General features: G+C 36.4%; 1 protein-coding gene and 1 long non-coding RNA gene across 2 annotated transcripts; one reads left to right on the forward strand and one right to left on the reverse strand.

Moving 5' to 3' along the window:
* Window positions 1-12,012: 12,012 nt before the first annotated feature.
* Window positions 12,013-13,213, forward strand: LOC125477363. Its single transcript, XR_007258480.1, has 2 exons — window positions 12,013-12,560; window positions 12,962-13,213. It is a non-coding gene; the product is annotated as an uncharacterized LOC125477363 (long non-coding RNA).
* Window positions 13,214-17,327: 4,114 nt separating this feature from the next.
* LOC103956633 (probable serine/threonine-protein kinase WNK9) lies at window positions 17,328-20,857 on the reverse strand. The gene is made up of 7 exons (XM_009368661.3): window positions 20,478-20,857; window positions 20,320-20,357; window positions 19,842-20,069; window positions 19,524-19,744; window positions 19,212-19,369; window positions 18,690-19,128; window positions 17,328-18,592 (listed from the first exon to the last, which is right to left on the reverse strand). The coding sequence occupies exons 1-7, from the start codon at window positions 20,550-20,552 to the stop codon at window positions 17,535-17,537; spliced, it is 2,217 nt and encodes a 738-aa protein (XP_009366936.2). The 5' UTR covers window positions 20,553-20,857; the 3' UTR covers window positions 17,328-17,534.
* Between the last annotated feature and the right edge of the window lie 5,559 nt (window positions 20,858-26,416).

The raw sequence follows: 26,416 nt of genomic DNA on the forward strand, positions 1-26,416 counted from the left end.
GAAAAAAAGCTCATTCCCAATTTTATCAAATGACATGGGTCCTAGTATTTCCAGAAATCTAGGAAATTTTTCCCAGGTCATTTTCTGTATTAAATTGTCACTAATCACCATTTTTAAGGTTAGAACAACATAAGAGCTTCGAAATAAGGAAGGTTTGAGGGTCTTGAAGCTTACCATGGTCGGAGAGATGAGTGAATAGTGGTACGGCCACTGTACAGTGCACATTCCATGCTCGATGGTGTTGATCCTTGGTTAGTGGTCGCGATAAGTCCAAGTTCATGGTGATACGCTCATCAAAATAGCATGGATGATGGTGATATAGTTTCTCTGCACTTCCAGAGATTAGGGGTGGGCAAACGGGTTCTGTACCCGCGGGTCGGGGTGGGTACCCGTAGTTTGGGGCGGGTATAAAATTTCAAAACACCAAAACGGGGCGGGTAACCAAAATTAGTGGGGCAGGGCGGGGCGGGTTCAAACATAGGAAGGAACGAGCCCTCGACCCGGCCTGTTTCTAGCTTTAGAAACTTGAATATGGTTTAATGTATGTCAAATCCCATTCTCCACCGTTGATTGCCATATTTTCATCTCACTGACTGACTCAGTTTCCTGTTCTCCATTCATTCACGACTCGAGCTCGAGTCGAGTCATCGACAGTAACCATCCATCAACAACCACTATCAGACTTCACAGCCCTTGACAACCACCATGAGTGTCCTCGACAGTAGCCATCTCAGACTCCACAGCCCTCAATTCCGTCCTCATCTCCCTCTTTTTGGCAAAATGTCAGTGGCTGTAACCTTCAACAACCACCATCACCATCATTTCTCCGAATTGAGACCACCACCGTCATCTCATCTCCTTTCAAATTAAGGTAATATAATTTCTAAACTCTTAATTTTAACTCGCTGGTTAATTTTCTGGATTTAGGGGTTTATGGTTATCTGCAATCTTTGGTTCTCTCTGATCAATTTTTAGATTTGAGAGTTAGGGTTTTCTACAATCTCTCAGTCTATTGAGCAGTTCTTCACACCCTAAACACAATCCATAAATTTTCCTTCGTAGAAATTTGGGATTTGGAATTTAGGGATTTAGGGTTCAAATGTTCATACCGTACCTACTGGGTATTCCATAATGTTTGAAATTTGAATTGAAAATTAATGTATTGTTTAAACTTGCAGACTTGTTGTATAGCATTGAATGGGAATTTATTTATTGTCCAAATCTACAAATGCACAACACCTTGACACATTTGACGTGCTTCACTTCTTAATTCTTTAATCTTTGGGGGTTTTGTGTTGTTAAGGAAATTTCTGACGCTATTTCACTTTTGACATCATTGCTAAGGAAAGCGTTTTTGTGCTGTAAATTTATTTGAGGATAATTTGATGATTGTTCTTTTCATGGTGATAGTTCTATACCAGTCTCCCTAAATACAACTCCTTAGTATGTCAGAGGAATCTAAAGAACTATTGTTAGGTAATGCAAAGTTGAGTGCTGCTCTTTGCTGCATGTATTTTCTTTAATGGATTGCTTTATTTGAATCTTGATATAATCAGGCATTTCATAGTAGTCCAGCATTTGAACTTACCAGCTCCGATGACTTTATTTGGTTTTTTTAACTCCCTTTCGAGCAACCCTACATTGAATTGGCGCATTGCTATGTCAGCGGAAAAATTGTGCATTTGGAGGCAATGGTTGACAGACACAGGAAAAAGTATGAAAATGTGGGTTCTTATAATGTTTTCATCCCGTTGTTTTGCCTTTATTCATGTCGTATCCTTGGTGTCAAAGGAAAAGTGGATGCAACATGATTTCTCTATAACCTACGATTCTCTGACTTGAATTCTTCAACCTTCTTAATTTGGCTTTGGAATTCTGTTTTTCTTTAGGACAACAATCTTTAGACAGTTGGACAGGTGAGGCAAGTATTATCTTCCGAGTATAATCGAAACATTCAGAGACTGACTCAGACATACTCGACTCTTTCCCTTCAAGATTTTTAGCAACTTGTCCTTCTTCATTTAATTTATAATATATATAACACAAAAAAAAAAGACCCGTGGACCCGGCCCGAACTGGCCCGTTTCAACCGAGCCGAGTAATGTCCGGTTCCTATATAAGAATCTGCTATCCCCGGTTCGGCCCGGCCCTTGGAGTGGTGGCACTGTGACAAGGGGTCTCGCCGAAGCAGCTGGGTTTGCTGGTCTCTGTGAAACGGAGGCAAGAGGGAGAAATGAGGAGTGAAATACAAGAGAGAAAATACATGGCAAGAATGAAAGAAAGAGAATAAGAGAGAGCTAGAGGGAAAAAGTGATGTGGTAGCCATTTAGTGGAAGAAATAAGATGGGGAGATTTGAAAATAAAAGATAGATGTCCCAAGAGAGAGGGAGTCACATGAGTGGTGAAGTTATGGGGCGTGGACCCCACATGTCTCACAAACAATACAAAGTATCCCTAAACATGAAATTACCAATTTACCTTCGGTATTTGATGTTTTGTAAAATTTTAACTGTACTCCAATTTTTATTCTGATTGCGCCTCTTTGAGAATATGACAAAATAGTAACTCGTATGCATCATGAAAATACGATCAACGGAAGTCAAAATCTTCGCCTCTAGGGCATTCTCATCAATTCATTCTTTTAAATTAATAAAATCGTAAAATTAGGGACGGGTTATCACACTATGGCCCTTTGGTTGCCTCGGTTGAAGATGTTTTTTGTCATAAGGCTATGTTTGGCCTATGGTCCTCTGACCCCTCGGTTGATGATAAGAAATACGGTCTGGCAATGTTCATTAAAATATTAATTTCTTGGAGATGGCCTTAGGGGCTAATGAGTATGACAAGATATGTACAATATTCAATGAAAGATTATTAGACCATCTCCAACCGAATGAGGGCGGGCTCGTTTTAGCCTTTTGGCCATCCAAGAAATTAATATTTTAATGAACAGTGTAAGGCCATATTTCTTACCATCTCCAACCAAGGGCCAAAAAACTGTCTGCAACCGAGGGCCAAACATAATTTATTATTCAAATTTAAAAACTACAAATTAAATTTAAAAACTACAACAACTTAAATTTATAGGGAAAAATGAGAATTTTTTAATAATTTTTTTTATATAAATTTGGCTGAAAAAAATTCAAATTTAAATCCAACGCCTAATTGACTTCAACTAGCCATTGGATTTAAAATTTTTTTTTTTTTTTTGCTATAAATATGATGGATATTGAGCTATAATTCAACACCTTTGAATTCATTCTCTTTCAATTCAAGTTTACAATGAATTACAACTTTGGATCCTCTTCAAATTCCAATTAGGAGTCCTTATCCAATTCTGAATTGGAAGAAAAATGGGCGCAGATGAGACGAAAAGATGAGGAGTCTAATGAAGAAGATGAAGCATGGCACAACACACAATATGTGGCAGCCATGGCGGCGGCCATGGTGTGTTAGCCAACTGAGGAACAACCTCAATGGGGTGACTTGATGCGAGAATTACTTGACACTCAAATTAAACCCTCGTTTGACAATTGTAGTAGAATGGATAAGTGCGGGATCGTTCTAGACCGGGGATTAGGAGGGCTTGCTAAAACCTTCTAAAATGACTTAAAAACGTAAAAACAATATAAAACACTAAACTAGACTCAAAGAATGTGAAACTAAACGTTAAAACACTAAGACAAACCAAAAGAATCAAAATGCTTTAAAAACACAAACTAAATTGATTCCTAACTATATTGAACATTAAAGCAAAAGGGGGATTGAGGTTTGACGAAAATTGAAATAACGAAACAAGTTAATAACTAGACTGAATGTAATTGATGAAATAAGATGGTTGGTGAATTAGCTAGAGGTTCTTTCTCCACACATGATATTTATGCATATGAATCAATTTCCAGTTATTCCTTCATTGAATTATGAACGACAATGCCCCAAATTAACCGTGACATCACTAGTTAACCCTCAGATTTTCCTTATATTATTGGATTGGATGGCATCATTCGACAACCCAAAACATTCTCAAAAGTTCCCTACATGTCATCATAATAGAGATACAATCGAAGATCATTAAGAATAATGAAAACCATAAGCATTGACAAAGCACTTGCAACTATGACATCATGTTACTCATGCTAAGAATTAAACTTAACGCGATCGTGACAAGCGACCTTCACTACTTTCAAGTATAAGTTAGTAACGATTATGTGAAACCTTCTTAAACTTTAGCCACATATTCATGCATGCTAATTAAGTGTTGACCCTCAATCAACAAACACAAATAAGTTAATCATCAAATAGTTAAGCCAATTGCATTCACGAATCAAGAGTTCATAACCGGAATTCATCAATTCATATTACATAAATAATCATGGTATTGAAATCACCCCTAGCTAAAAAGGGTTTAGTTCCTCATAACTTTGAAATCAAAGAAACACCTAAACATTCCAACAACTCAAACGTGAATTGTATGAACGTTTAGGCCCTCTTATCTTCCATTCCTCATATTACAAAACAAAGAGAATTGAATTTAAACTTTGAAATCAAAGAAACGCGTAAACATTCCAACAACTCAAACGTGAATTGTATGAACGTTTAGGCCCTCTTATCTTCCTCTTTATTGTGGCACAAGAACTAAGGGATGTTGTAGGTGTGTTGAATGGATTGGGGGATTATGGAAATGGAAGAAATGGAGGAAAAATGGAAGAAAAACTCACGGCTAGGGAGAAGATGGAAGTGTTTGTGGTGTGTTGTGTATGAAATGAGATGATGCATGAATGAATGAATGCAAGGGTATTTATAGGAGTAGTGGAGGGAACATATAGGGAGAGAATGGATGGGATAGCATGTGAATGATAGCTAGGAGAATGATTAAAGGGGTGTGAATGGTTGGAAATGCATGTGGGTGAATTGGTGGTGCAATGATGAAAGAATAAGTGCATGTGTGTGTTTTGTGTTGGAATGAATGTGGATGCATGATGAAAAGTTAATAAATAATGCATGTAGGGTTAGGAAATAAAATCATAACTTAAAGGGGGGATGATTAAAGGATGTGGCTAGGTTGGAAAAGTGTGGAAGATGGATGGAATTAGGGGGAATGCATGGCAATGATGGGGAGTTCTTTGGTGATGAATGCAATGATGAAGAGTGAATAAATAATGCATGTAGGGTTAGCTAGGTTGGCTTTGTTTGGGTGCATGTGAGTTAAAGAGGGAGAATGTGGTGAAATGATGAAGTAGGAAGGTGGAAATGCATGTGAGATGTTTGTGGAATGAAGAATGAATGGTGGAATGATGAAGAGTTGCATAAAGAATGCATGTGTGTTAATGGTGGTTTTGCATGTGAATTGATGGATTGTTTTTGATGGAATGGATGGTTCTTTGCATGGCTTTTGAAGTGATTGTGGGCTTTGGAATTAGAAGGAAATGCATGGCCTTGGGGTTGGTTTAAGAGAGAATGGGCTAGGCCCTTTGTTTTATGTCCAAAATGAATACAAGGCCTTCAAATTCGTCCAACACTTTGGCTCCAATCATATGCTATCCATTCCAAGCCCAATTTTGCTCCAAAATGCTCCAAAATGCATCTTTTTGCTTCCTTAGCCATATGAACCTAAAAACACACGAAAATGGCTTAAACTACTAAAATAACTATGAATTAACAACATAGATGCACGAAAACAAGCTAAGTAAGTCGCCTAAATATGCTCCTATCATGACTCTGTTGTTAGTCACTCTTACAAACCAAGAGACAGAGCGATGACACATGCCAATCTAATAAACAACTACTTCAACCCCAACTCGGTGTACACAGAAGATGATTTCAAACGTCGTTTCTCGATGAGGCGTCATGTCTTCGAGTGTTTACTTTATGATGTCCAGCAGGTCAATCCATACTTTCAACAGAAGCTGGACAAAGCAAGCCACCCTGGTTTCTCATCTCATTAGAAGGTTACTATTACACTATGAATGATGGCCTATGGCTCCCCAGCAAATTTGATGGATGAAACCCATGGTATGTCTGAGTCTACATGCCTTGATACTCTTGCTGAATTCTATAACACAATTGTTTAGCTTTACAAAGAGGAGTACCTTGGCGAGCCAAATCAAAAAGATCTGGATCAGCTTCTTCGAAAAGCTGAAGACCGTGGGTTTACTGGCATGATAGGGTCATTAGATTGCATGCATTGGAATTGGAAGAACTATCCCACATGATGGCAATGAGGCTTTAGCGGAAGGTCGAGAAAGCCAAATATTGTGTTAGAGGCGGTTGCCTCGTATGACACATGGATCTGGCATGCTTTCTTTGGAGTCCCTGGATCCCAAAATGACATTACAATTCTTGGGCACTCACCCTCTTCAATAACCTGACGGAAGGTAAATCACCTTAACTTGACTACTACATCAACAGTCGTCAATACAATATGGGGTATTACTTGGCAACGGTATCTCCCCAAAGCGGGCAACACTTGTCCAAGCAATTCCAAACCCTAAAAATGGCGCCGAAAAGTGTTTTACCTTACACTAAGAGGCATACCGAAAAGATGTTGAGAGAGCTTTTGGTATTCTACAAGCACGGTAGAAGATCATCAAGGAACCAACAAGAGGGTGGAGTCGAGAAAATTTGGACTCCGTCATGATGTCTTACATCATATTACACAACATGATTGTGGAGGATGAGCGAGATGTGTATATTGATGGAGAGTTTGATGACGACCAAGAGGATCCAAATAGGTTAAGAAGGGCTTGTGCAAAAATATATGATGGGTGATAAACAAAAAGGTTATGTTTCTAATTAATGGAAAAATACTTGCAAAAATATCCTATCGTCTCTCAAGATTATGTTTTCCACTTCTATAAACAAAAAGGTAAACCATCGTCTCTGAATTGTATGCATGTCAGCCTTGCAAACGATCAATTGCTCAAATTTCATTTTGTTTCTAATTAATTTTGAATGGGTGATAAGCTTCTTGCTCAAGCCATCAGTGTTGGTCCTCTTTCAGGATGCAGCCTCATCAGAAAGGACAAGGTACATCACGTGATTCAGGTTCTTCTGAATCATTGTATGTGATTTTGTTGAAAATAATGAGTTCCTTGTTTTAAGGAATGTTTTATTCCTTGTTTTAAGGAATGTTTTAAGGAATGTTTTATTCCATGTTTTAAGGAATGTTTTATTCCTTGTTTTAAGGGGAATGTTTTTTTGTTTTTTCTTAGTCTTCTTCCTATATATACCCGAACCATTGTACATTGCAATTCATGAAATATACATCACAAATTAAAGCTATAATTTCTATATGGTATCAGAGCAGGTTCATTTGTAACCTGTCTCTACAATTCTTGCTGCTGCGATTTTTTCTTTCTTTCAAAGTCTAAGCCATGACTGAAGAAAGTTCTGTCAACCATGATAAGGAAACCCGGCACAATCTCTCTCCAAACTCCTCAGACGTTGAGGTTAACACCAATCAACGTTTATGTTCAGTTCTCTTGAATGAGTTCAATTATCTTCCTTGGTCCCGAGCTGTTTCACTAGCTCTCGGAGGCAAAGGGAAGTTAGGGTTTGTAAATGGAAGCGTGGAAGCTCCAGATCGTTCTTCCTCTACATACAATGCATGGCTCTGCAAAGATCAACTTGTCATGTCCTTGCTGCTCAACACCATGGAGAAACATGTTGCTGAAATTTTTAGCTACTCCAATTCCGCCCATGATCTTTGGAAAGCTTTGCAGGATATGTATGGAAATCAAAACAACTATGCACGGGTCTTCCAATTAAAGAAGGACATTGCCAGTGCTCAACAAGAAGGGAAAGCATTTGTTCAACACCTTGGGAGTCTCAAAGCCATGTGGAATGAGTTGGATGTATATCTCCCTCATACCACAGATCCTACCATTCTCCTAAAACGAGCTGAGGAAGACAAAATTTATCAGCTGTTAGGGAGTCTGAGCTCTGAGTACGAGGACCTAAGGAGTCACATCTTGATGAGTCAAGATCTACCTACCTTCAACAATGTTTGTGCAACTATCCAACGAGAAGAAGCAAGGAAGAAGGTTATGAATGTTGATCACAATCCTAGATTAACGGAGACTCGGGCATATGCATCAAATTACAAGAACTCAGAAGCCAAGGTATACAAGGGAAGAAACACACATCTAAAATGCAAATATTGCAATGGTGTTGGTCATGAGGAAGACAAGTGTTGGGAACTTCATCCTGAACTCAAGCCTAAGTTCAGCAAAGATGGAAGGATGATACCAAGGTCCTCACAACAATTTCAACCTCATTTCAAGGCAAAACTTGCTAATGCTCAAGCTCCTACTATCTCACAAGGATCCATGGAGTTCACTGCCAATCCATTGTCATTGATCAATGAATTTGCAGCTTACCTACAAAGTAAGGGGCACGGAGGAGGCTCACATGGTCAAGGCAATGAAGAGGGTAGTCACACAGCTATGTTGGGACAATTTGCCGGATTTCTTGCTGGAAATGAGAAAGTTCCAAAGGGAGAAGCATCAGGTATACTCAAAGCCTTTACTACTGCCCTATTAACTAGTACTGAAACTGATTGTTGGATAATTGATTCAGGCGCCACAGATCATATGACAAACAAAGTTACAAATTTACATCATTTTAAAAAATTTTCAAGCCCCTCACATGTGTCTGTTGCAAATGGAAAAAATGTCTTAGTTTTGGGAAAAGGAGAAATAAACTTACTCTCTCAAAAAACACCTTCCACTGCCCTCTATGTACCAACCTTTCCTTTTCAACTTTTGTCAATTGGAAAGATCACCAACACCCTAAACTGCCGTGCTATTTTCTCACCAAATAAAGTGATGTTTCAGGATGTTCTCACCATGAAGATGATTGGTGAAGGGGTCTTCATAAATGGCCTTTACTACCTGTGCAAGAATGCATGTTTCACTCAGGCTCTTCAAGCTCAATCAAAGTCCATAGATGAAAACCAACTTTGGCATAGGAGATTAGCTCATCCCTCTGAACTTGTCTTGTCGAAACTGTTTCCAAATTTTTGTAACCCTTATCCTACTTGTGATACTTGTCAATTTTCTAAGTTTACTAGGCTACCTTTTGGTAATTCAATGTCTAGGACAAGTAAACCTTTTGAAATGGTACACACCGATGTATGGGGACCTGCAACTGAATCAATGGAAGGTTTTAAATATTTTGTTCTATTTGTTGATGATTTCTCTCGAACAAGTTTTCTATATCTTATGAAATCAAAAAGTGAAGTCCCTACCATTTTCAAAGACTTTCACATGCATGTTAAAACGCAATTTCAATCAAACATTAAGGTTTTAAGGTCAGATAATGGCACTGAATTTCTATCCAACAATATGCTTCAATACATAAGTTCTCAGGGTATCATACATCAAACCAGCTGTGTGGGGACTCCCCAACAAAATGGAGTAGCCGAGAGGAAAAATAGAGATCTCTTGGAAAAAACTCGTGCTCTCATGGTTCACATGCACGTTCCAAAGAAATTTTGGTCGTTTGCCATCCTTACTGCCACTTATCTCATCAATCGACTTCCAAGTCGTGTGCTAGGGTTTAAATCTCCATATGAAGTTCTTAAGGGGAGGAAAATAGATTTGACACATCTCAAGGTGTTTGGTTGTGTGTGTTTTGTTCACATCCAAACCTTGAACCGTGACAAACTAGATGCCAGGGCAGCCAAGTGTGTGTTTATGGGATACTCGACCACTCAAAAGGGATACAAGTGCTTCAATCCAGTCACTAAGAAGTGCATAGTTTCAAGAGATGTGAAGTTCGAAGAAGACTATCCCTATTTTACAAGTCAGGGGGAGGATTTAGTTGACATGTTCCCACTTCCTCAAAACTTTAATTATCCGATGTTGGAAAATAGATCAGTCAGTGTAAGTCCAGATTGTGAAGAAGTTCAAACTGACCAAATTACTGCCGGTGAGAGTGAAGACGAGCCCTACTCTGATCATTCTCCGCCCTCTACAGAGTCTCAGGTGATTAAAAGAAATCCTCCTCGAATCAGAAAACCTCCAGTTAGGTTGCAGGACTATGTTACATATGCCTCACGACATCCAATCAATGAATGTATCAGCTTTAGTAAGTTCTCAACATCTCATGCTACATTTCTCAGTGAAATTGATAAGCACTATGAACCAAGAAGCTTTCAAGAAGCTTTTCTTCTCCCACAATGGAACCAAGCCATGAAAGAAGAGCTTCGTGCACTGGAAGAGAATTGCACCTGGAGCCTAGTTCAACTACCACCAGGAAAGAAGGCTGTTGGAAGTCGTTGGATTTACAAGACTAAATTCAAAGCTGATGGATCTATCGAGAGACACAAGGCTAGACTTGTTGCTCGAGGTTTCACCCAAACCTTTGGTGTAGATTATAAGGAAACATTTGCACCGGTGGCCAAGATGAACTCAGTCAGGGTTTTACTGTCAGTTGCAATCAATTGTGGGTGGTCACTCTACCAAATGGACGTGAAGAATGCTTTCCTTCACGGCGAGCTGCAGGAAGAAGTGTATATGCAACCTCCTCCAGGCTATGATGGTATTAAAGGCAACATGGTTTGTAAATTGCACAAGGCAATATACGGATTGAAACAATCACCAAGAGCTTGGTATGCCAAGCTCAGTTCTGTTCTGGAAAAGGCTGGATTCATGCGAAGTAATGCTGATTCTTCGCTATTTGTAAGAACTGGCACCAAAGGGAAGTTGGTGGTCCTCATCTATGTTGATGATCTTATCATCACTGGAGATAATACCGTGGAGATTGAGGCACTAAAACTCTCACTACATCAAGTTTTCGCTATCAAGGATTTGGGAAGGTTAAAGTATTTTTTGGGGATCGAAATGGCAACATCTTCAAAAGGACTGTTTCTACATCAACGGAAATATGTATTGGACCTCCTTCAAGAAGCAAAAATGCTTGACTGCAAGCCTGCTATCACTCCTGTTGATTGTAAACTGAAGCTCAGCATAGATGGAGAAGCCATGCATGATGTAAGCTACTATCAACGATTAGTAGGTAAGCTCATATACCTCACTATCACTCGTCCAGATATCACATATGCAGTGAGCTTGGCTAGTCAGTTCATGCACTCTCCCACTGTTGATCACCTTAACCTTGTTAAGAGAATCCTTCGTTATCTTAAGGGTTCAATTGGGCAAGGAATTACAATGCATAACAATCAGTCCACTGTCATTAGTGGCTACACAGATGCAGACTGGGCAGGTAATGCAATTGATAGGAAATCAATCACAGGCTATTGCACATTTGTTGGTGGAAACCTTGTCACATGGAAGAGTAAGAAGCAACAGGTAATTGCTCGTTCCAGCGCAGAGGCTGAGTATCGAGCCATGGCAGCCACTGCTTGTGAACTCATTTGGCTTAAAGGGCTTCTTTCAGACTTAGGGTTTCCTAGTTCTACTCCTATGACGCTTATGTGTGATAATCAGGCAGCCATGCACATTGCTGCCAATCCTGTGTTCCATGAAAGAACCAAACATATTGAAGTGGATTGTCATTTCATCAGAGCTCAAGTTCAAACGCAAATCATCCGGACCATGTTCACACGAAGCCATGATCAACTAGCAGATCTTTTTACAAAGGCACTAGCATCATCTCAGTTTCATCGGTTATTGGGCAAGCTTGGCTCAGTGAACCTCCTCGATCCAGCTTGAGGGGGAGTGTTGAAAATAATGAGTTCCTTGTTTTAAGGAATGTTTTATTCCTTGTTTTAAGGAATGTTTTAAGGAATGTTTTATTCCATGTTTTAAGGAATGTTTTATTCCTTGTTTTAAGGGGAATGTTTTTTTGTTTTTTCTTAGTCTTCTTCCTATATATACCCGAACCATTGTACATTGCAATTCATGAAATATACATCACAAATTAAAGCTATAATTTCTATAGATTTTGTCTTTGTTCGCTTTTGAAGATTATGTTTTTTAAATCCTGAATATTTCGTGTATATAGATTCTCCAATATTTCTTCTTATTTAACGTTTGCTTTTTCAGGTATGTTGCCTGTTGGCATGCTTCCCTTGTTTCAGATGGGAATCGACTCAATCAGTAAGCCATTTGTCTCGATCTTTTGTCTCTATGATTTGTCCTCACGAATTTACATTATTCTCCCAATAGGTAAGACTAGAAATATTACTCCTTGCATACTATAGAACTATCCTGACATTTTTGAGTGTTCAATATTATTTGTTTAAGGAGCATATTGCGAGAAATCGTATTCATGAGGAAGGTGTGTTCATTGAGTTTGTAGTTTTTAGAAAGCATATGTCTGGGATGAAGGAAGAAATTAGGAAGAGACTAACTAATTCTAAGGATGGTTGAAGGGCTTAAGCTGAGATTTTCTACATGAGTCCAGAGGAATTCTAAAAGACCAAGAACAAGCTCTTCTCCATTTGGAGAGCATTCAACTTCAAGGAAAGGATTTACTTATTCTGCTGTAAATAGTAAGATGAGGTTTACCATGTTTGAGTGTTCTATTGTGATGATAAAATTTCTAAACATATATCGAACCAACAAGGCTGTGGTGGTGGGAATAATCGTTCTAAGGTATGTATTTCAGTTTGATAGTATGTATTTCATTTACTCTTTGTCACCAATGCTTATTTTCTTTTTGCAAAATACTTTGTCAACAAACAAAGTACAACAGAAGAAAAAATTGATTAGAGATGCAAATCTACACTACTGCCAAATGTAAAGGAGAAAGAGGATTATGATAGACGGATTGACTACATGGATTCACCTCTAAAATATTATGGTATAAGATTAAAAATTAAATTATCTTTTTTATGCTATTCACTTTTGAATCGTCCCAAAAAGATTTCTCAATAGTATATTGTTTTCATCATATTTCTCCCAATGAGTTGCTCAAAGTTTTGAATCAAAATTGGTGGAATGGTGCGTTGTTTTAGTTCCATAATCCATTTGAAAATCTTTTTCTTCTTTTGCAGAACGTTGGACATCAATCACGACAAGATTTTGCGGAACCATATATGGGGTTTTGCTTGCAAATAGTTGAAAAACGATCACGCACTAGCTTTTGGGGTACAGACTACAGTGTAAATAAATAAGCTAGTATCATGACTTCGGTAACATATGCAGCATAGTAGATGTGTATCCTTAGGAGGGTGAAAAATTATTTTGAATTCGTGTAAGTTGGAAAAGATTCAATAGCCTTATATGGCAAAAAGTTCTATGACCAATTTCGAAAACTTCCAACGTACGTTCATAAAAAAATAAAATAAAACTGCACAATTTGCATGTCTAAATAATATACAAATAATGCTAATATTTGATTTTAACCAAAAACATTAAATTTTCAACAGGACGAAACGATATGAGTTCATAATATGTTTTGCTGTCAAGTAATCAAGGTCAATTGAAGTTCTTGGATTGTTTTTACACTTTTTATTTAGCTTTTAGTTGCAACTACATTATAAGGATCTTCTCTGTTATTTATTACTTTTTTTTTTTTACATATTCTATGTAAAATACTTTTAATTCCTACTTGTATTATTAAAGATGATAATCGCCTTTATTTTATGTTTTTATACATTGAACTAATCATCACATATAAATGCATCTAAAATGTGTAAGTCGCGCGTAACGCTCTGTGATTGAAAAAATACCTTTCACAGGTGCCTGAGCGCATGCAGAAATGCTTGTGTTGTTTAAAGGCTTAGGAAGTTAAAGAAAAAAAATAGAATTTAAAAATTTTGTAAAAAAAATATTCAAAAATAACAGCTAGCTGGCTGTTTTGGGCCGACTGGTTGACCCTTGGACCTTTTTTTGTCCATTGAGGCCCACGAGTCCTTTACTTTGATCCTGGATTGAAGATGGTCTTAATGATCATGCGTTGCTCTTTCCTTTCTGTACGGTTACCTATACTTTTCATGATTTTTCTGATCGGCTGAACTGATGATACTTGACCCACTCAACATGGGAAAGCTTGCTATGTGAAGCACTTTTAAAAGAGACTGATCAGAAATGGAATCTGTCTACGTGTGAAAGTGCTGACTGTACAAGCACTTTTTCTATAACTCGTAAGACAAAAAGCCGTTTTCATCTTGCACGCGAGGGGATGGTCCGGATGGATGCAACCATGCATACATTGGTTACCAAACTGAAAAGAAAGGTTGATGCACTTGATTTTGCATAATGCATATTATGATGTAAATTATTGTTTGCTTATATAGATCTTCCATTTGTGTTGGCAATGGCAAATTCAGGATTTTTTCGTATTGAGACAAGATTAGAGACGTTCAAACATTGATTTTCAAGACAAGGCCGTAAGTTTTTTACTACCATAATATCTAACCTCTAAAATAATTCTAGCCCAATAGGTATTTTGTCGAACACCTTGCCCTAATGACATATCCTCACAGAGTACATTAATGTAATGTGACACAACTTTAAGGATAGGGATACTAAAAAATGGCCAACATGGGCAATAGCTTTCACTTGTCTTGACATAGTCGTTGTAGTATAGTGGTAAGTATTCCCGCCTGACACGCGGGTGACCCGGGTTCGATCACAGGCAACGGCGCTAAAAACTTGATGTTTATTTAAACTAACCTAAATAATATATTAACTTAAACCAAATTAAACTCACAAGCGCACGAATCAATTGTAGAAATAAATGCAAATACGAGGTCGATCCCACAAAGATTGCTTTTAATACCAATTCAACTAATTGATTACAAAAAATAATTAGAACTTCAACTTAAAATTAAACCAGGAATGTGAATAACAAAAACACACAACGAATGATAGTCTAAAAAGAATTAATGTGATGAAAGCCTAAGGTCATCAATCCACCAATAACAATCCTATTCCCTTTTCTTCAAGCCTATTACTATCCAATTACCATGCCAATATTTAAGGTTGTTCTTTCTAAGGTATAAATTAATTTGTGGTCAGACATCAACTCGTGTGTCTATACGTGACAACTATATCCTATTGGTTAGGCATACAGTTAAACACATAAAAACCCATTCTGCACTGAAGAATTATATCAACCAAGTAGGACTAGTTTGATATTGGTCATCCTCACTAGTTTGTCTACTCTTCTTAATCTTAGTTCCAATAAACCTAATTGATTGGTCATCTATTTTCAAGTTATTTTCATTAGTTTTCCTAATTATCTAGAAACAAGTTCCCAATGATGGCCAGTCACAAGAACATTCGAAACTAGAATAGATTAAGCACAAAGATTAAGAACTAAACATGGCATGTAATCAGATAATAATCAACAAGATACTTCGGGAATAATAATGTCATGGCTTCATCATAAACCTTAGAAAAGTAGTTTAGTTACACATAGTCATAATAAAAATCACAAAAGAAGTCATGGAAAAGATAAAACCCAGAAAAGAATAGTAAGACCACGATAAGCTTTTCTCCTTCACTTTCGAAGATTCCTTTGTATTCCTGTTCTCCCTTTAGATAGCCTAAGGCCCTCTATTTATTCTAGTAAAACCCTCAAAAGTCTGATAAAAACTATCCTAAAAGAAAACAAACTCCTAAATAGTTAATGACACAAACTAGGAAAGAATCCTTCTCGACTTGGGAAACACGTCTTCTGTCTTGCACGCCCATTTTGGGGTCAATTTATCTTCTGGAAAATTCTGTAAAAATATGAGAAACATAGCTTTGTCTCTTATCTTTCCAAGCATATATTGCACACCACTAGAAAAAATCGGGAAAGCCTCCAAATCTTCATTCTCCTACAGCTGCGCAGTTCTGACGGGAAAACTACTTCTGTGGGATTAACTTTGAAAACTGGAACATTTGGCTTCATGGAAAATTATGAAATTTGGACGCAACGATGTTCAGCCTCTTAGCTTCCTTCTCCACTTGGCCTTGCATCAAAACTCCTCCTGAAAGTCGAACTATCACCAAAAACGTCCAGCATGCGCAGATTAGCTGAAACTGAGAAAAGGAAAGTAATAAGGCTCTTTCATAATCAATTCCTTAACAAGACAAAGGGATAAATGATATGAAAATGTGATAAATAATGCACCTATCAATGGGCAATAGCTTTCACTTGTCCTAACCTAGTCTACATCCGCCACTGAATACTAGAATCGCACATAGAGAGTTGTTATTATTTTTTATATTCAACCTCAACGTAACTTTGAAATGGTCCTTGAATATACTTACAACCAATAATCATTTGGTGTAATGATACCCGATTTGAAGGAAATCCTTGTTGTCAATTATCATAGTAGAAGTTGACAACTTGGTGAGGCCAAAATTCACATGGCACTGCAGTGACGTCCATGGTATTTAAACCAGGCGAGCTATAGTAGACTCTCAGCTGGACCATTCTACTTTTGTTCTGTAAAACCACCAACCATCCCAAAGCCGGAAGAGGATACTCTATAGATCCACTTTGTGGGGTTCGTAGGGCATCTTAGCTGTTCATCGTATATCTTATAGATAATTTTCGTCAGGTACTATTTATGTTTAATTTTAAATAAAAAAATCAAATGATTTCTGACCGCATGATACACAATAAATGGCTAAGATATTCCCGGATAAGATCCCCACAATTTGGATCCGGATAGGATCCAAATCCCCCAAAGCCGCTCAAAGTGGTATTTTTTAGGAGCTTTTACCTTATGTAAAGAAGAAAAAGAAAAGGGAGGCTGGGTTGAGAAAAAGGAAGTAGATCATGAATAACACACCAAATTGTAGTTGTTGCCTGTTGGTACACTGACCTAGTATTCTAAGTTACATATACATTGCTAACTCATTCTCAAGCGGCTTAAGCTTTTGTAATCCAATACCATCATAATGAGTGAGAAGCAGATTACAATTTGTCAAGGTGCTAAGTAAACTATTTACATTGCCGGACCATTCCCTTAAGTTTTAAGCTTTTGTGATCTGTATACGTTGTTGGTACATTCTCAGACGGTTCAAGCCCTTGTGATCTATATACATTGTTGACACCTCCCCAAACAGCTTAAGCTCTTGTGGGTACTTGGAGTAAGTATTAGGAATAATTATTAGGAAGCTTGCCTTATTGACGAGAAGAACTTGCATGTTACGAGGCATATTCATTTTAAAGGCATTCTATGGACCAGAAAGAAATGTATCAAGTAGTTTACTCCCATCACATATGCAAATACATCATGGAAAGAATAATTTTGGCTGGCAAGTCATTATAACACACCATCATTGATGCACTGCCATCTGCAGTCATCATAAATCACAGAATCCTCCTCCTTTAACTCTTTATCTCCTTCCTTCTGAGAGACATGAGACAGAAATTCATGGAATCTAGCTTTGTTACTTTCATGTTAGAGAGTACTGTACATAAATTCAACTTTTTTTATTTATTTTTATCTGAGCATTGTTTCCATCTGAGAACAAAACCTACAAGCTGTAAATTACATCTCTGCTTGTACAAATAATATCAATCACAACGCGTTTTTTCGTATCGGTGAAAAGAGACAGCTGCTGGTATTATTTGAGGTTGTGGTGTGAACCTGATGACAGAATTAGAGAAGTTGGCAGGGCTTAAACATCTGTAGCATCAACCGGCAGAGAAGTTGCACGGTGAAGAGAGTGCGGAAGCAACGCACTAGCGTAGAAACTCTTTGCAGTGACGATTTGTTCAGGACTATAAGCCCCATCAAATGCCTCATGATTTTGGGCACCAGGGTTTGCTAAATGTTTCTTTTCGGCATCCACTGGAAAATATGTAAAATGCTTCCCGGAGCAAAACGGTTTCAAGGAAGGTTTTTTGTTTTCTTTGGTCCGCTGGGGCGATGCCAAGGAGATTGAAGCTCCATTTGTTTCCCTGTGCTCTGAGTGGTCTGAATTTGGACTTAGGCTTGAAGCTTTCGGTTTAGCTCCAAGCTGTTGATCCCTAATCTCCCTCAACTGCATTTGATACGTTGCTTTGAGCCATCTTAGTTCTTGACGAAGCTCATTCTCATAATCATCTAACGGATCATTAGTGGCTGAAAGTTTCTCTGAGATAGAATTTCTTGCTTTCGAACTGCTCTGATTGTCCATGGTTATGATTCTCTCTTCCTTTCCAAAGTTTGTTGCATCCAATGTTTCATGATTTTCATCGCATGGGATGTCTCTCGAATCTCCTGAACCTTGTGAGCTTAATTCCGGTCCTTCTCTTTGAGCCCAGATATCGGCATAGTGCAAGCCATCAGAATGGTTTGATGTTCTAGGTGCACCTTCTGTAAGACTTTGCTCTGAGCCTTCAACTTGGTAGGTGATTTCTTCGAAACGTCCATGGACAGCAGCTGATCCATGTTTTGAGCACTGAAGAACTTGGAGGTGATTGACGCCTGGAATATCTGATGATGCATAATCCAAAATGGAACCATATGAAGCACAATTTTGGCAAAAACTTGCATTATTGCAATGGGGAATTTCTTCCATGCCATGTCCCCCAATCCATTCCGGTACCAAGCTAGCAATTTCACCATCAATCATCTCTGCTATTTTTGTAACATCTTGGTCTGTGATATCAAGCTCAGAAACCATCTCTCTAGCAACACTCAATGCCGTGTCATTCTCAGTATCAAAAGGGAAGTAGATGTTTCGGATGCGGCCTGCAGAGAAAAGGAACCTTTAGTTTCATTTCAAAATTTACAGCAAACCACAGAGATGATATTTAGAATAATTGAGAAGTTAGACTGAAACTTTCACCTTCTTTATCTGCAATTCTGAGCCTTAAAAAGATGCCATCGTCTTCTCTCCGCCTCCCTTTGATTGTGAGGTCAACATCTCCCAAATGCTCGTCCTCTTGACAAGCTAAGAGATCAATTTCGCTCAATCTGTAATCAACCGGATTGTAATCCAAATCATTTTCAGTTTCGTAACCAAGATAATTTCCATACCCGTTGCTCAAAGAGCTGTTACTTTGGTGAAGTGCAGAGTGAGGTTGCCTTAAGAGAGGCCCTATTTCATACATATCCCTTTGATACTCTATTGGCCTTAAATCGTATCCGTACTCATCAACCTGGAGAAAAGGATCTCTCAAAAGCTCCCTCGCAGAAAGCCTACGAGACACGGTCACTAGGCATTTCTCAACAAAACACCGCACCTCAGGATCCTTTACTTTGAATAGGGCTTCTGGTTTTTTCCCCTATATCGAAAATTAAATACATAAATCACTTGAAAGAAACAAAAACCAATCTGGAAAAGTAACTTGAGAGTTTTGAGTCCTACAGTGATAACTTTCTTATAGATTTGAGCAGGATGAGTGCATTCACTGTATGGATATTCAAAGGTAACCATCTCCAAGATGCACATCCCAAGAGAATAAATGTCAACTAACTCATTGTATTCCTCTTCGTAAACCTCTGGAGCCATGAACTCCGGTGTTCCTGAGCATGCGGAAAGAAAGCAAAGAAAAAGAGAGAAACAAAACAAAGATGAGTTGATCTGAAAGTGTAAAAACTCCCAACCACCTCAAATTGTCAAGCAATTCTATATATTCTAATCACTAAAAAGACTTTAAGCCAAATAGAAATAACTTACCAACACAACGATCAGCGTGGGATTTACGAAGGACAGCGGCGAGGCCAAGATCGCCAATCTTGACCTCACCTTGGTTCCCATTGATGAAAATGTTGTCACACTTGAGATCTCTGTGAATCACAGGAGGGTCATGGCTGTGAAGATAGAGAAGCCCTTTCAAAATCTGCTTACACCAATGCTTCACTGCTCTTATGTTAACTCTCTTGTGTTTTAACCTATACCTACACACAAAAACAATCCAAAAAAATTACCCACATGGAATAATCAACAAAAAATTTATAGACTCAGACAAAAAAGAAGGCTAAAATTGAAACTTACTGTCTGAGAGTACCAGAAGTAAACATCTCAGTAACAAAGTTAATGTTTCTATTGGCAGTATCAACCCAGGAAGAGTAAAATTTCATGATATTGCTGTGTTTCAAGGTTTTGAGCAGATGAATTTCGCGGTATAGCCTTTCGAGATCCTCAGGGTTTCTCAGAAAATCATAAAGCTTTACTTGATTCCATGCCACTTCAATCCCTTCATACTCATCAAAGGCCCTGTAACTGCAAAAACCAACACATAAACATGAACAGAAAAACATATTTCTGCATAAAAATTCAAACCTGGGCATTAATTTGAAAAGGGTTTTGAGTTTAACCACATAAAAATTCAAATTTGGGAAATATATTGTGAAGACTTTCAGATTAAACCACATAAAAACACAAGTTGGGCATTAATCTGAAAAGGGTTTTGATTAAACCACTTAAAAATTCAATGTTGTGCAGTAATATGAAAAGGGTATTGAAACCATACACTGTTTTTGAAGCTCCTTTGCCTAGAACTTCATTGTACTGCAGAAAAAGCAGCAAACTTGGAGTCAAAAACTGAACTCTAAACGTACCCAAATAACAAAATTCTAATTTCTAAACAAAAATGAAAATAAATGAGTGGAAATGAGAACAGGAGCTTACTCTTCCATATCTTCCAGTAGGATCAACCTCTACAAACTCAGAGAGATCCTCTTCAGAAGCAGTAACACTATTCATTCCCCTTTTTCTACTTTTAGCTATTAATTTCTCTATGTTAAATTACTTCTTCACACCATGCATATCAAATGTTTCTTGTTATCTCAATCAACACAGAGTCACAGATATACATACATAGAGAGAGAGAGAGAGAGAGAGAGAGAGAGAGAGAGGAGAAGAAGATGAGTCATCCAATGCTAATGGAGACTGAAATGGTGATGAATATTAATAATAAAATGATGGAGGAAAGAAATTGGAATAATTGTTGTTGTTTATTGTGGAGGGAAAAAGAGGAAAGCAAAGAGCCTTGGAGAGTCCATCAGGAGGAGGACAAAGTTAATCGACAACAGCAACTACCCTTCATTAGGGTGCAATTTGAGCCAGGCCAATCCGAACCCGTTCATATTTAATTCAATTTTAAACCCGAATAAGTAAGTCTTTTGTAGGGATGTTTTGATATAGACGTCTCGTTTTTAAATGTCATTGACTAAATATTTATTTCTTTTGCAAATTTGATTAAACATTTTCTCTACAATTTTGGTACTTTAATTTTATTTTATTAGAAATCTATTCACTTTAGCATTCCATTTTTTCTTCCTATTTTTATGCATCTCTTATTATGATGATTTAAGATTTTTTATTAAAATATTTATTTTAGTAAATTAAATAGAATGCAACAAAACTCGTTGTTAGCTACGTTTGGTTATATCAGTACATTTGATTATAATGGTATATTTAGTTACTTGATACATTTGAATTTTGGTACATTTAGTTTTTGATACATTTGAATTTTTGGTACGTTTGTTTTCAAAACATAAGTTTTATTGTTTTTTGTCCTAACAATAAGGAATTACTTTAATTATTTTTTTTTTATATATATAGAAAGAGTCGTTAACAATGTAAAAGTTTAAATTACTTCAATTAATTTTTTTTTTTTTATAGAAAGAGTCATTAATCAACGGACAATAGCCTTTTTGTTAATTCAAAGTTATATGATTTATCGTTATTATTTAGCATTATCTACAATAATAAGGATTTATCTCCGATCAACTAAAAGTTGTTCGAGAGACTTATCTACCAAAAAACAAGACTATCTAGAGCATTGTGTATGTAGTTTATAATTGGGTACATTTTAATTTGGGGTTAGTACATTTTCGTTTGACGTTGGTACGTTTTCATTTAATGTTGGTATGTTTCCATTTGGCATGGATGTACATTTAGATTTGAAAATTTTAAATTTTTAGAGTTAAATATAGTTGAATTTATTTAAAATATATAGCAGATATTTAAATGTAAATTAATTTCAATTAATTTGAAGTAGTTCAAGTCTGAGTATCTTAATCAAATGTTTCAAAAGCTTAATCAAAAACTTAAAAATCATAAATGTTTAGTCTACAAAAGTATAAAATAAGGCATCTAATTCTAATTTTCTCTCGTCCATCCCAACCCAATCCAACCCAACTAACCAAACCCAATCTAACCAAATTGTAGCCCATATCAATTAATGCTCATACAAAACCCAATGAGCCAAGTCCAAAACCAACGCCCCTTCTAATATTTTTTAATAAATTACCCGTTATAATTACTTAAGCTTTTAGGGAATAAGATGATTTGATTAATCACCTCATATTTGTAGTCTCTAAATCCTAAAACTTTATAGCAGATTGATTTGTGAAATTAAAGTTATCTAGCTTTGATGCTACTTGGCTTAATTTTTTTAGGAATTCTTAGAAACTAAGTTGTTACAAGATTATACTTGAAAAAGTTGAATAATTTGAACCCAACCCAAGTAAACCTGAGCCCAAATGAACCCAAATGCAACCCAACCTGCCCGAATTATAAAAGTTAGGTTAGAATTGGGTTGACCTTCTAATCCGCACGAATTGCACCCCTACCCTCCACAAACAATAAGGCAAATATTTTCACCGTTCAATTCGACTTCCCAAGAAGGGTAACGTTTGTATCACCGACTCAAATGAAGAGGGATGTTCATTATCTTATTTATTTCTGTAAAATAATTTTAAATTTTAAAATTTGTGCAGAGAATAAACATAAATTTTAAAATTTAGGCTTATTTCATAAGAATAAGTAAACAACACTTAAAAGATGGTGAGCACATACACCAAAAATAAAAACAAAACCTTACAAAAGAAAACAAATCCCCATCGCTTTCACCTTCCTCTCTCTCTCTCTCTCTCTCTTCACGAGCTGTTGTTAAAACTTTTAAACTAACTACTCGCAGGACATGGACCAACCAACCAAACTTCGCAACCTTTTGTTTATATATTTTAGGCTTATTTTTTGCTACGTTTTTACACTTTATTTTAACCTTATTTGTTCATGTAACTTAAAATTTATCACCTTACTTTTTAAAAGTCAAAATTTGTTCCACATTGACTCATGGATTCTCTTCTCCCTTTGAAATTTATAGGTCACCTTCTAAAACAAATGTGAGATCCAACATCCAATAAGATTATGTCATACGTGTACTAAATTTGATTACAAATCTTTATTATGTGATAACATTCAATAATCAGATAATATTAAGTTTAACAAAAATTGAAGAGATGAAAAAATTAAAATATAAATTGATTAGCTTGGCACACCCAAATCAAACTCACATAAGAAATTAACATATCTAAGGCACGGTGAGGTGAATTTTGAGTTTTATAAAGACGACTTTACTTTCAAGTTTTAGAGCAAAATGAGTTTAAATCGGGTTCTAGGCAATAAGGAGAAGCAAACCTTGTGTCTCATGGAGTAAAGTCACGACTTTTGAGTTACAAAGAGTCAAGTGAGATTGAAATTGAGTTTTTTGGGGCGAACCTACAAATTAATATATTTTTTTAACATTTGTTATGGAAGCGATGTCAACACATTCTTATTTTGCTTACCTCTATTTATTTTTGTCTCTTTTTTTCCTTTAATAATAGGTAGTATTAAATGGTATGAAAAATGAATGGCTGAGATTGAAAATAAAAGATGTTTATGAAATTTAAATCTAACAGTTAAAATCTATAGCACTGAATGTTACATATTATTACTTTTTTTAAAAGGGGACAACTGGTTGTAAGCTACGGTTATCCACTAATTTCGAGGGAATGTCACATATTGTTGAAGACACACCCTTTTTTTATTAAATGTAAAAGCTAGAAATCAATGAAACTATTTGGACATACAAAATTGAGAGTATATGTATTGTTTTGATGAGTGTGATTTAATCTATGTGCTACACAAATCTCAAAAGTAATACTCATCCAACGATAGTTAATACTTAATGCAGCGACAAAATATGGTGAGTAGTTACTCACCACAAAATTGACACACTATAAAGTTGAGCTTCATCATTGTGTATTGATTTTACCTGCATTAATAAGTGTCGATTTTGTTTTTAAATAACCTTTTTGGCCAAAAATAAATAAAAGTGTACAAGAAGAGATAAATAGTGTGTGAAAGTCTCTAATGCAGTGGACAAAACACAAGTTGGATGATTAATAAGTCCGAACACCGATTCTCGAATGATGAGTGGAAGTTAAATAAAAAACACACGAACTTTGTAACTTTTATTGTGAATTCGCTAATTGTCAAGGACAATATCTAATTTCACAAGTCCTAAACCTCTTATTGATTCACCAAGAATGCCAAGAATAATACATGCATCACTACTAGAGTATTGAGTCATCCTGCATCTTTCTCACTGGTGAAATCTTCCAAGAATAATGTTTCAACTTCCATTATCCTCGTTAAAACTGAGGTTTTCTGCTCCAATCAAACAAATATTCAGAAGGGTAATGCTAAGGAGACTAAATTTGTAAACTAGATCTTGTAAACCAAATGAAATGGAAGTTGATGATTTGATTATTACTTAAGCGTTGATTAACGTGTTTATTTCTATTGATGACACATCATTTAGTTTTCATATTTAATCTACCTAGCATTATCCTATTCAGAAATCCTGAATATTCTTGAACCGCAAAGCTCACACTACATGGTCAATCTTGCAATGCATAATTTCTTCATATTTGTCTTCATCTTGCTTACAATATCAACCAAATGCTTGGAATAAATTTGAAACTTTCAACCCCAATCAAATCGACAAATTCAGAACCATCCAATGTGGGAAAAAAGCCATGGGACTCGAATTCCATATTTTCATAGAAAAACTTGAAACTGTAGCCTTCACCTTTTCCAAGGTCACATCAACTTGGAATTGCATCACAGATTTCACATCTCTCGCACAACAATGATCAAATATTGGAGGAAGATTTAGATTGAAAAACCTCCATTTATTGAGAGTTGCGACATGTTGGTGTTTCTTTTCTTGATATAGCGTCACCTTGGATCGAGCTGACGCTTTGATACTAATTGATGCAGCGAACAAAACGTGAATAGATTGATTAATAAATCCGGATACTAATCTTCAATGAAGAATGGATAGTAGAACAAAAACAAACGAACTTCATAACTTTTCCTTGCAAATTTGTTGATTGTCAATGACAATACCGAATTTCACAAGTCCTAAACCTCTTGTGGACTCACCAAGAATGCCAAGAAATTTAACACACGAACGTTGTTAATTCTTTGCATGAGAATGGCTAATGATGACAGGGTGTCTATACCTCGTTAATTTCGTTGGAATATTCAAGTTGATAGAACAAGAACAAGAATGGGAAAACTCTGGCAAACTATACTCAATTTTCAACTCAGTTCTTCATAATCTTCATCCCCTCTAGAATACAAAATACTATGTAGTCTCCAAGGCACTTAATGATTTATCTGATTAATTATTGATTTGGGAGTATTTTCGCTCACCACTGTAAATTATGGTGTATGCTCGCCACGCAATTTATCATCGTCAGATGAGTTTGAATTTCGAAATTCATGTTGTAGATAGACACAAATCTTCAAATTAACGCTTATCTAACAATGATACATACAGGTGATCCTTACCACTAAAATTCATGTTGTAGATAGACACAAATCTTCAAATTAAAGCTTATCTAACAATGATACATACAGGTGATCCTTACCACTACTTGAGGGTGATGAGTAAAAATGCACTCTGTTAATTAAATAAATCACTTGTCACATCATGTGAATACACTAATATAGTATATTAATGTGGTTTTTCTAGCATTATTATTTATACATTTAATTCATAATTATGTAAATGTGATATTTTATGATTTTGTGGTAAAAATGAGACTGTGGAACCTTTTCATTTGGGGTAAAATTTTATATTTAAATCACGCAAATCTTGTGAAGACTTCGGAGTTGGAAAATGGTGGTGTGGTGAGGACTCGACTCTGGGCCTACATGAAACTTCATACTATGCTTTCTTCCTTTTTCTTGTCCAGATAGTAGCTTGTTCTATTTGATTGTTGTTTTACTTGACAATATTTAAGAATAATAAAAATATCTGTGATTTAAAGTACTTTTAGAAATCATGTTGATTTCTCATAATGATTTTGTTGTAATTTTAATACCGCTTATGAAAAAACACTTAAAAACAAAAGTATTTCTTACAAAAGTATTGTCAAACAGGCCATGTATATTAGGCTCGATTTGGAAATCAAAGGTTAGGCATGGAATGAAAAAACAGTCGCCTCTCTTATCTCTTGAAGTTGTTGTATCTTTCGTGTAATCGTGATGTATTTATTTTCCTTTTCTTTTGTAAGGATATGGATTCTATCTACGGTTAATTGTAGAGCTCTTTCCAACTTGTCCATCATATTGGTTGTTAAATTTGAATAGGTTCGAACCACCAACAGAGACAGCTAAAGCCCACTGGGGGCAGCTGTCCAAACTGAAGTTTTGTGAAGATAAAAAAATTATAATATTATAGAAGGTGCAAAGAACATATTGATGGTGCTCTAAAAGAATCA

The sequence above is a fragment of a genome, unplaced genomic scaffold (assembly GCF_019419815.1).
Source record: "Pyrus x bretschneideri cultivar Hongxiangsu unplaced genomic scaffold, Pyrus_bretschneideri_v1 Contig21, whole genome shotgun sequence".
NCBI classification, from domain to species: Eukaryota; Viridiplantae; Streptophyta; class Magnoliopsida; order Rosales; family Rosaceae; genus Pyrus; species Pyrus x bretschneideri.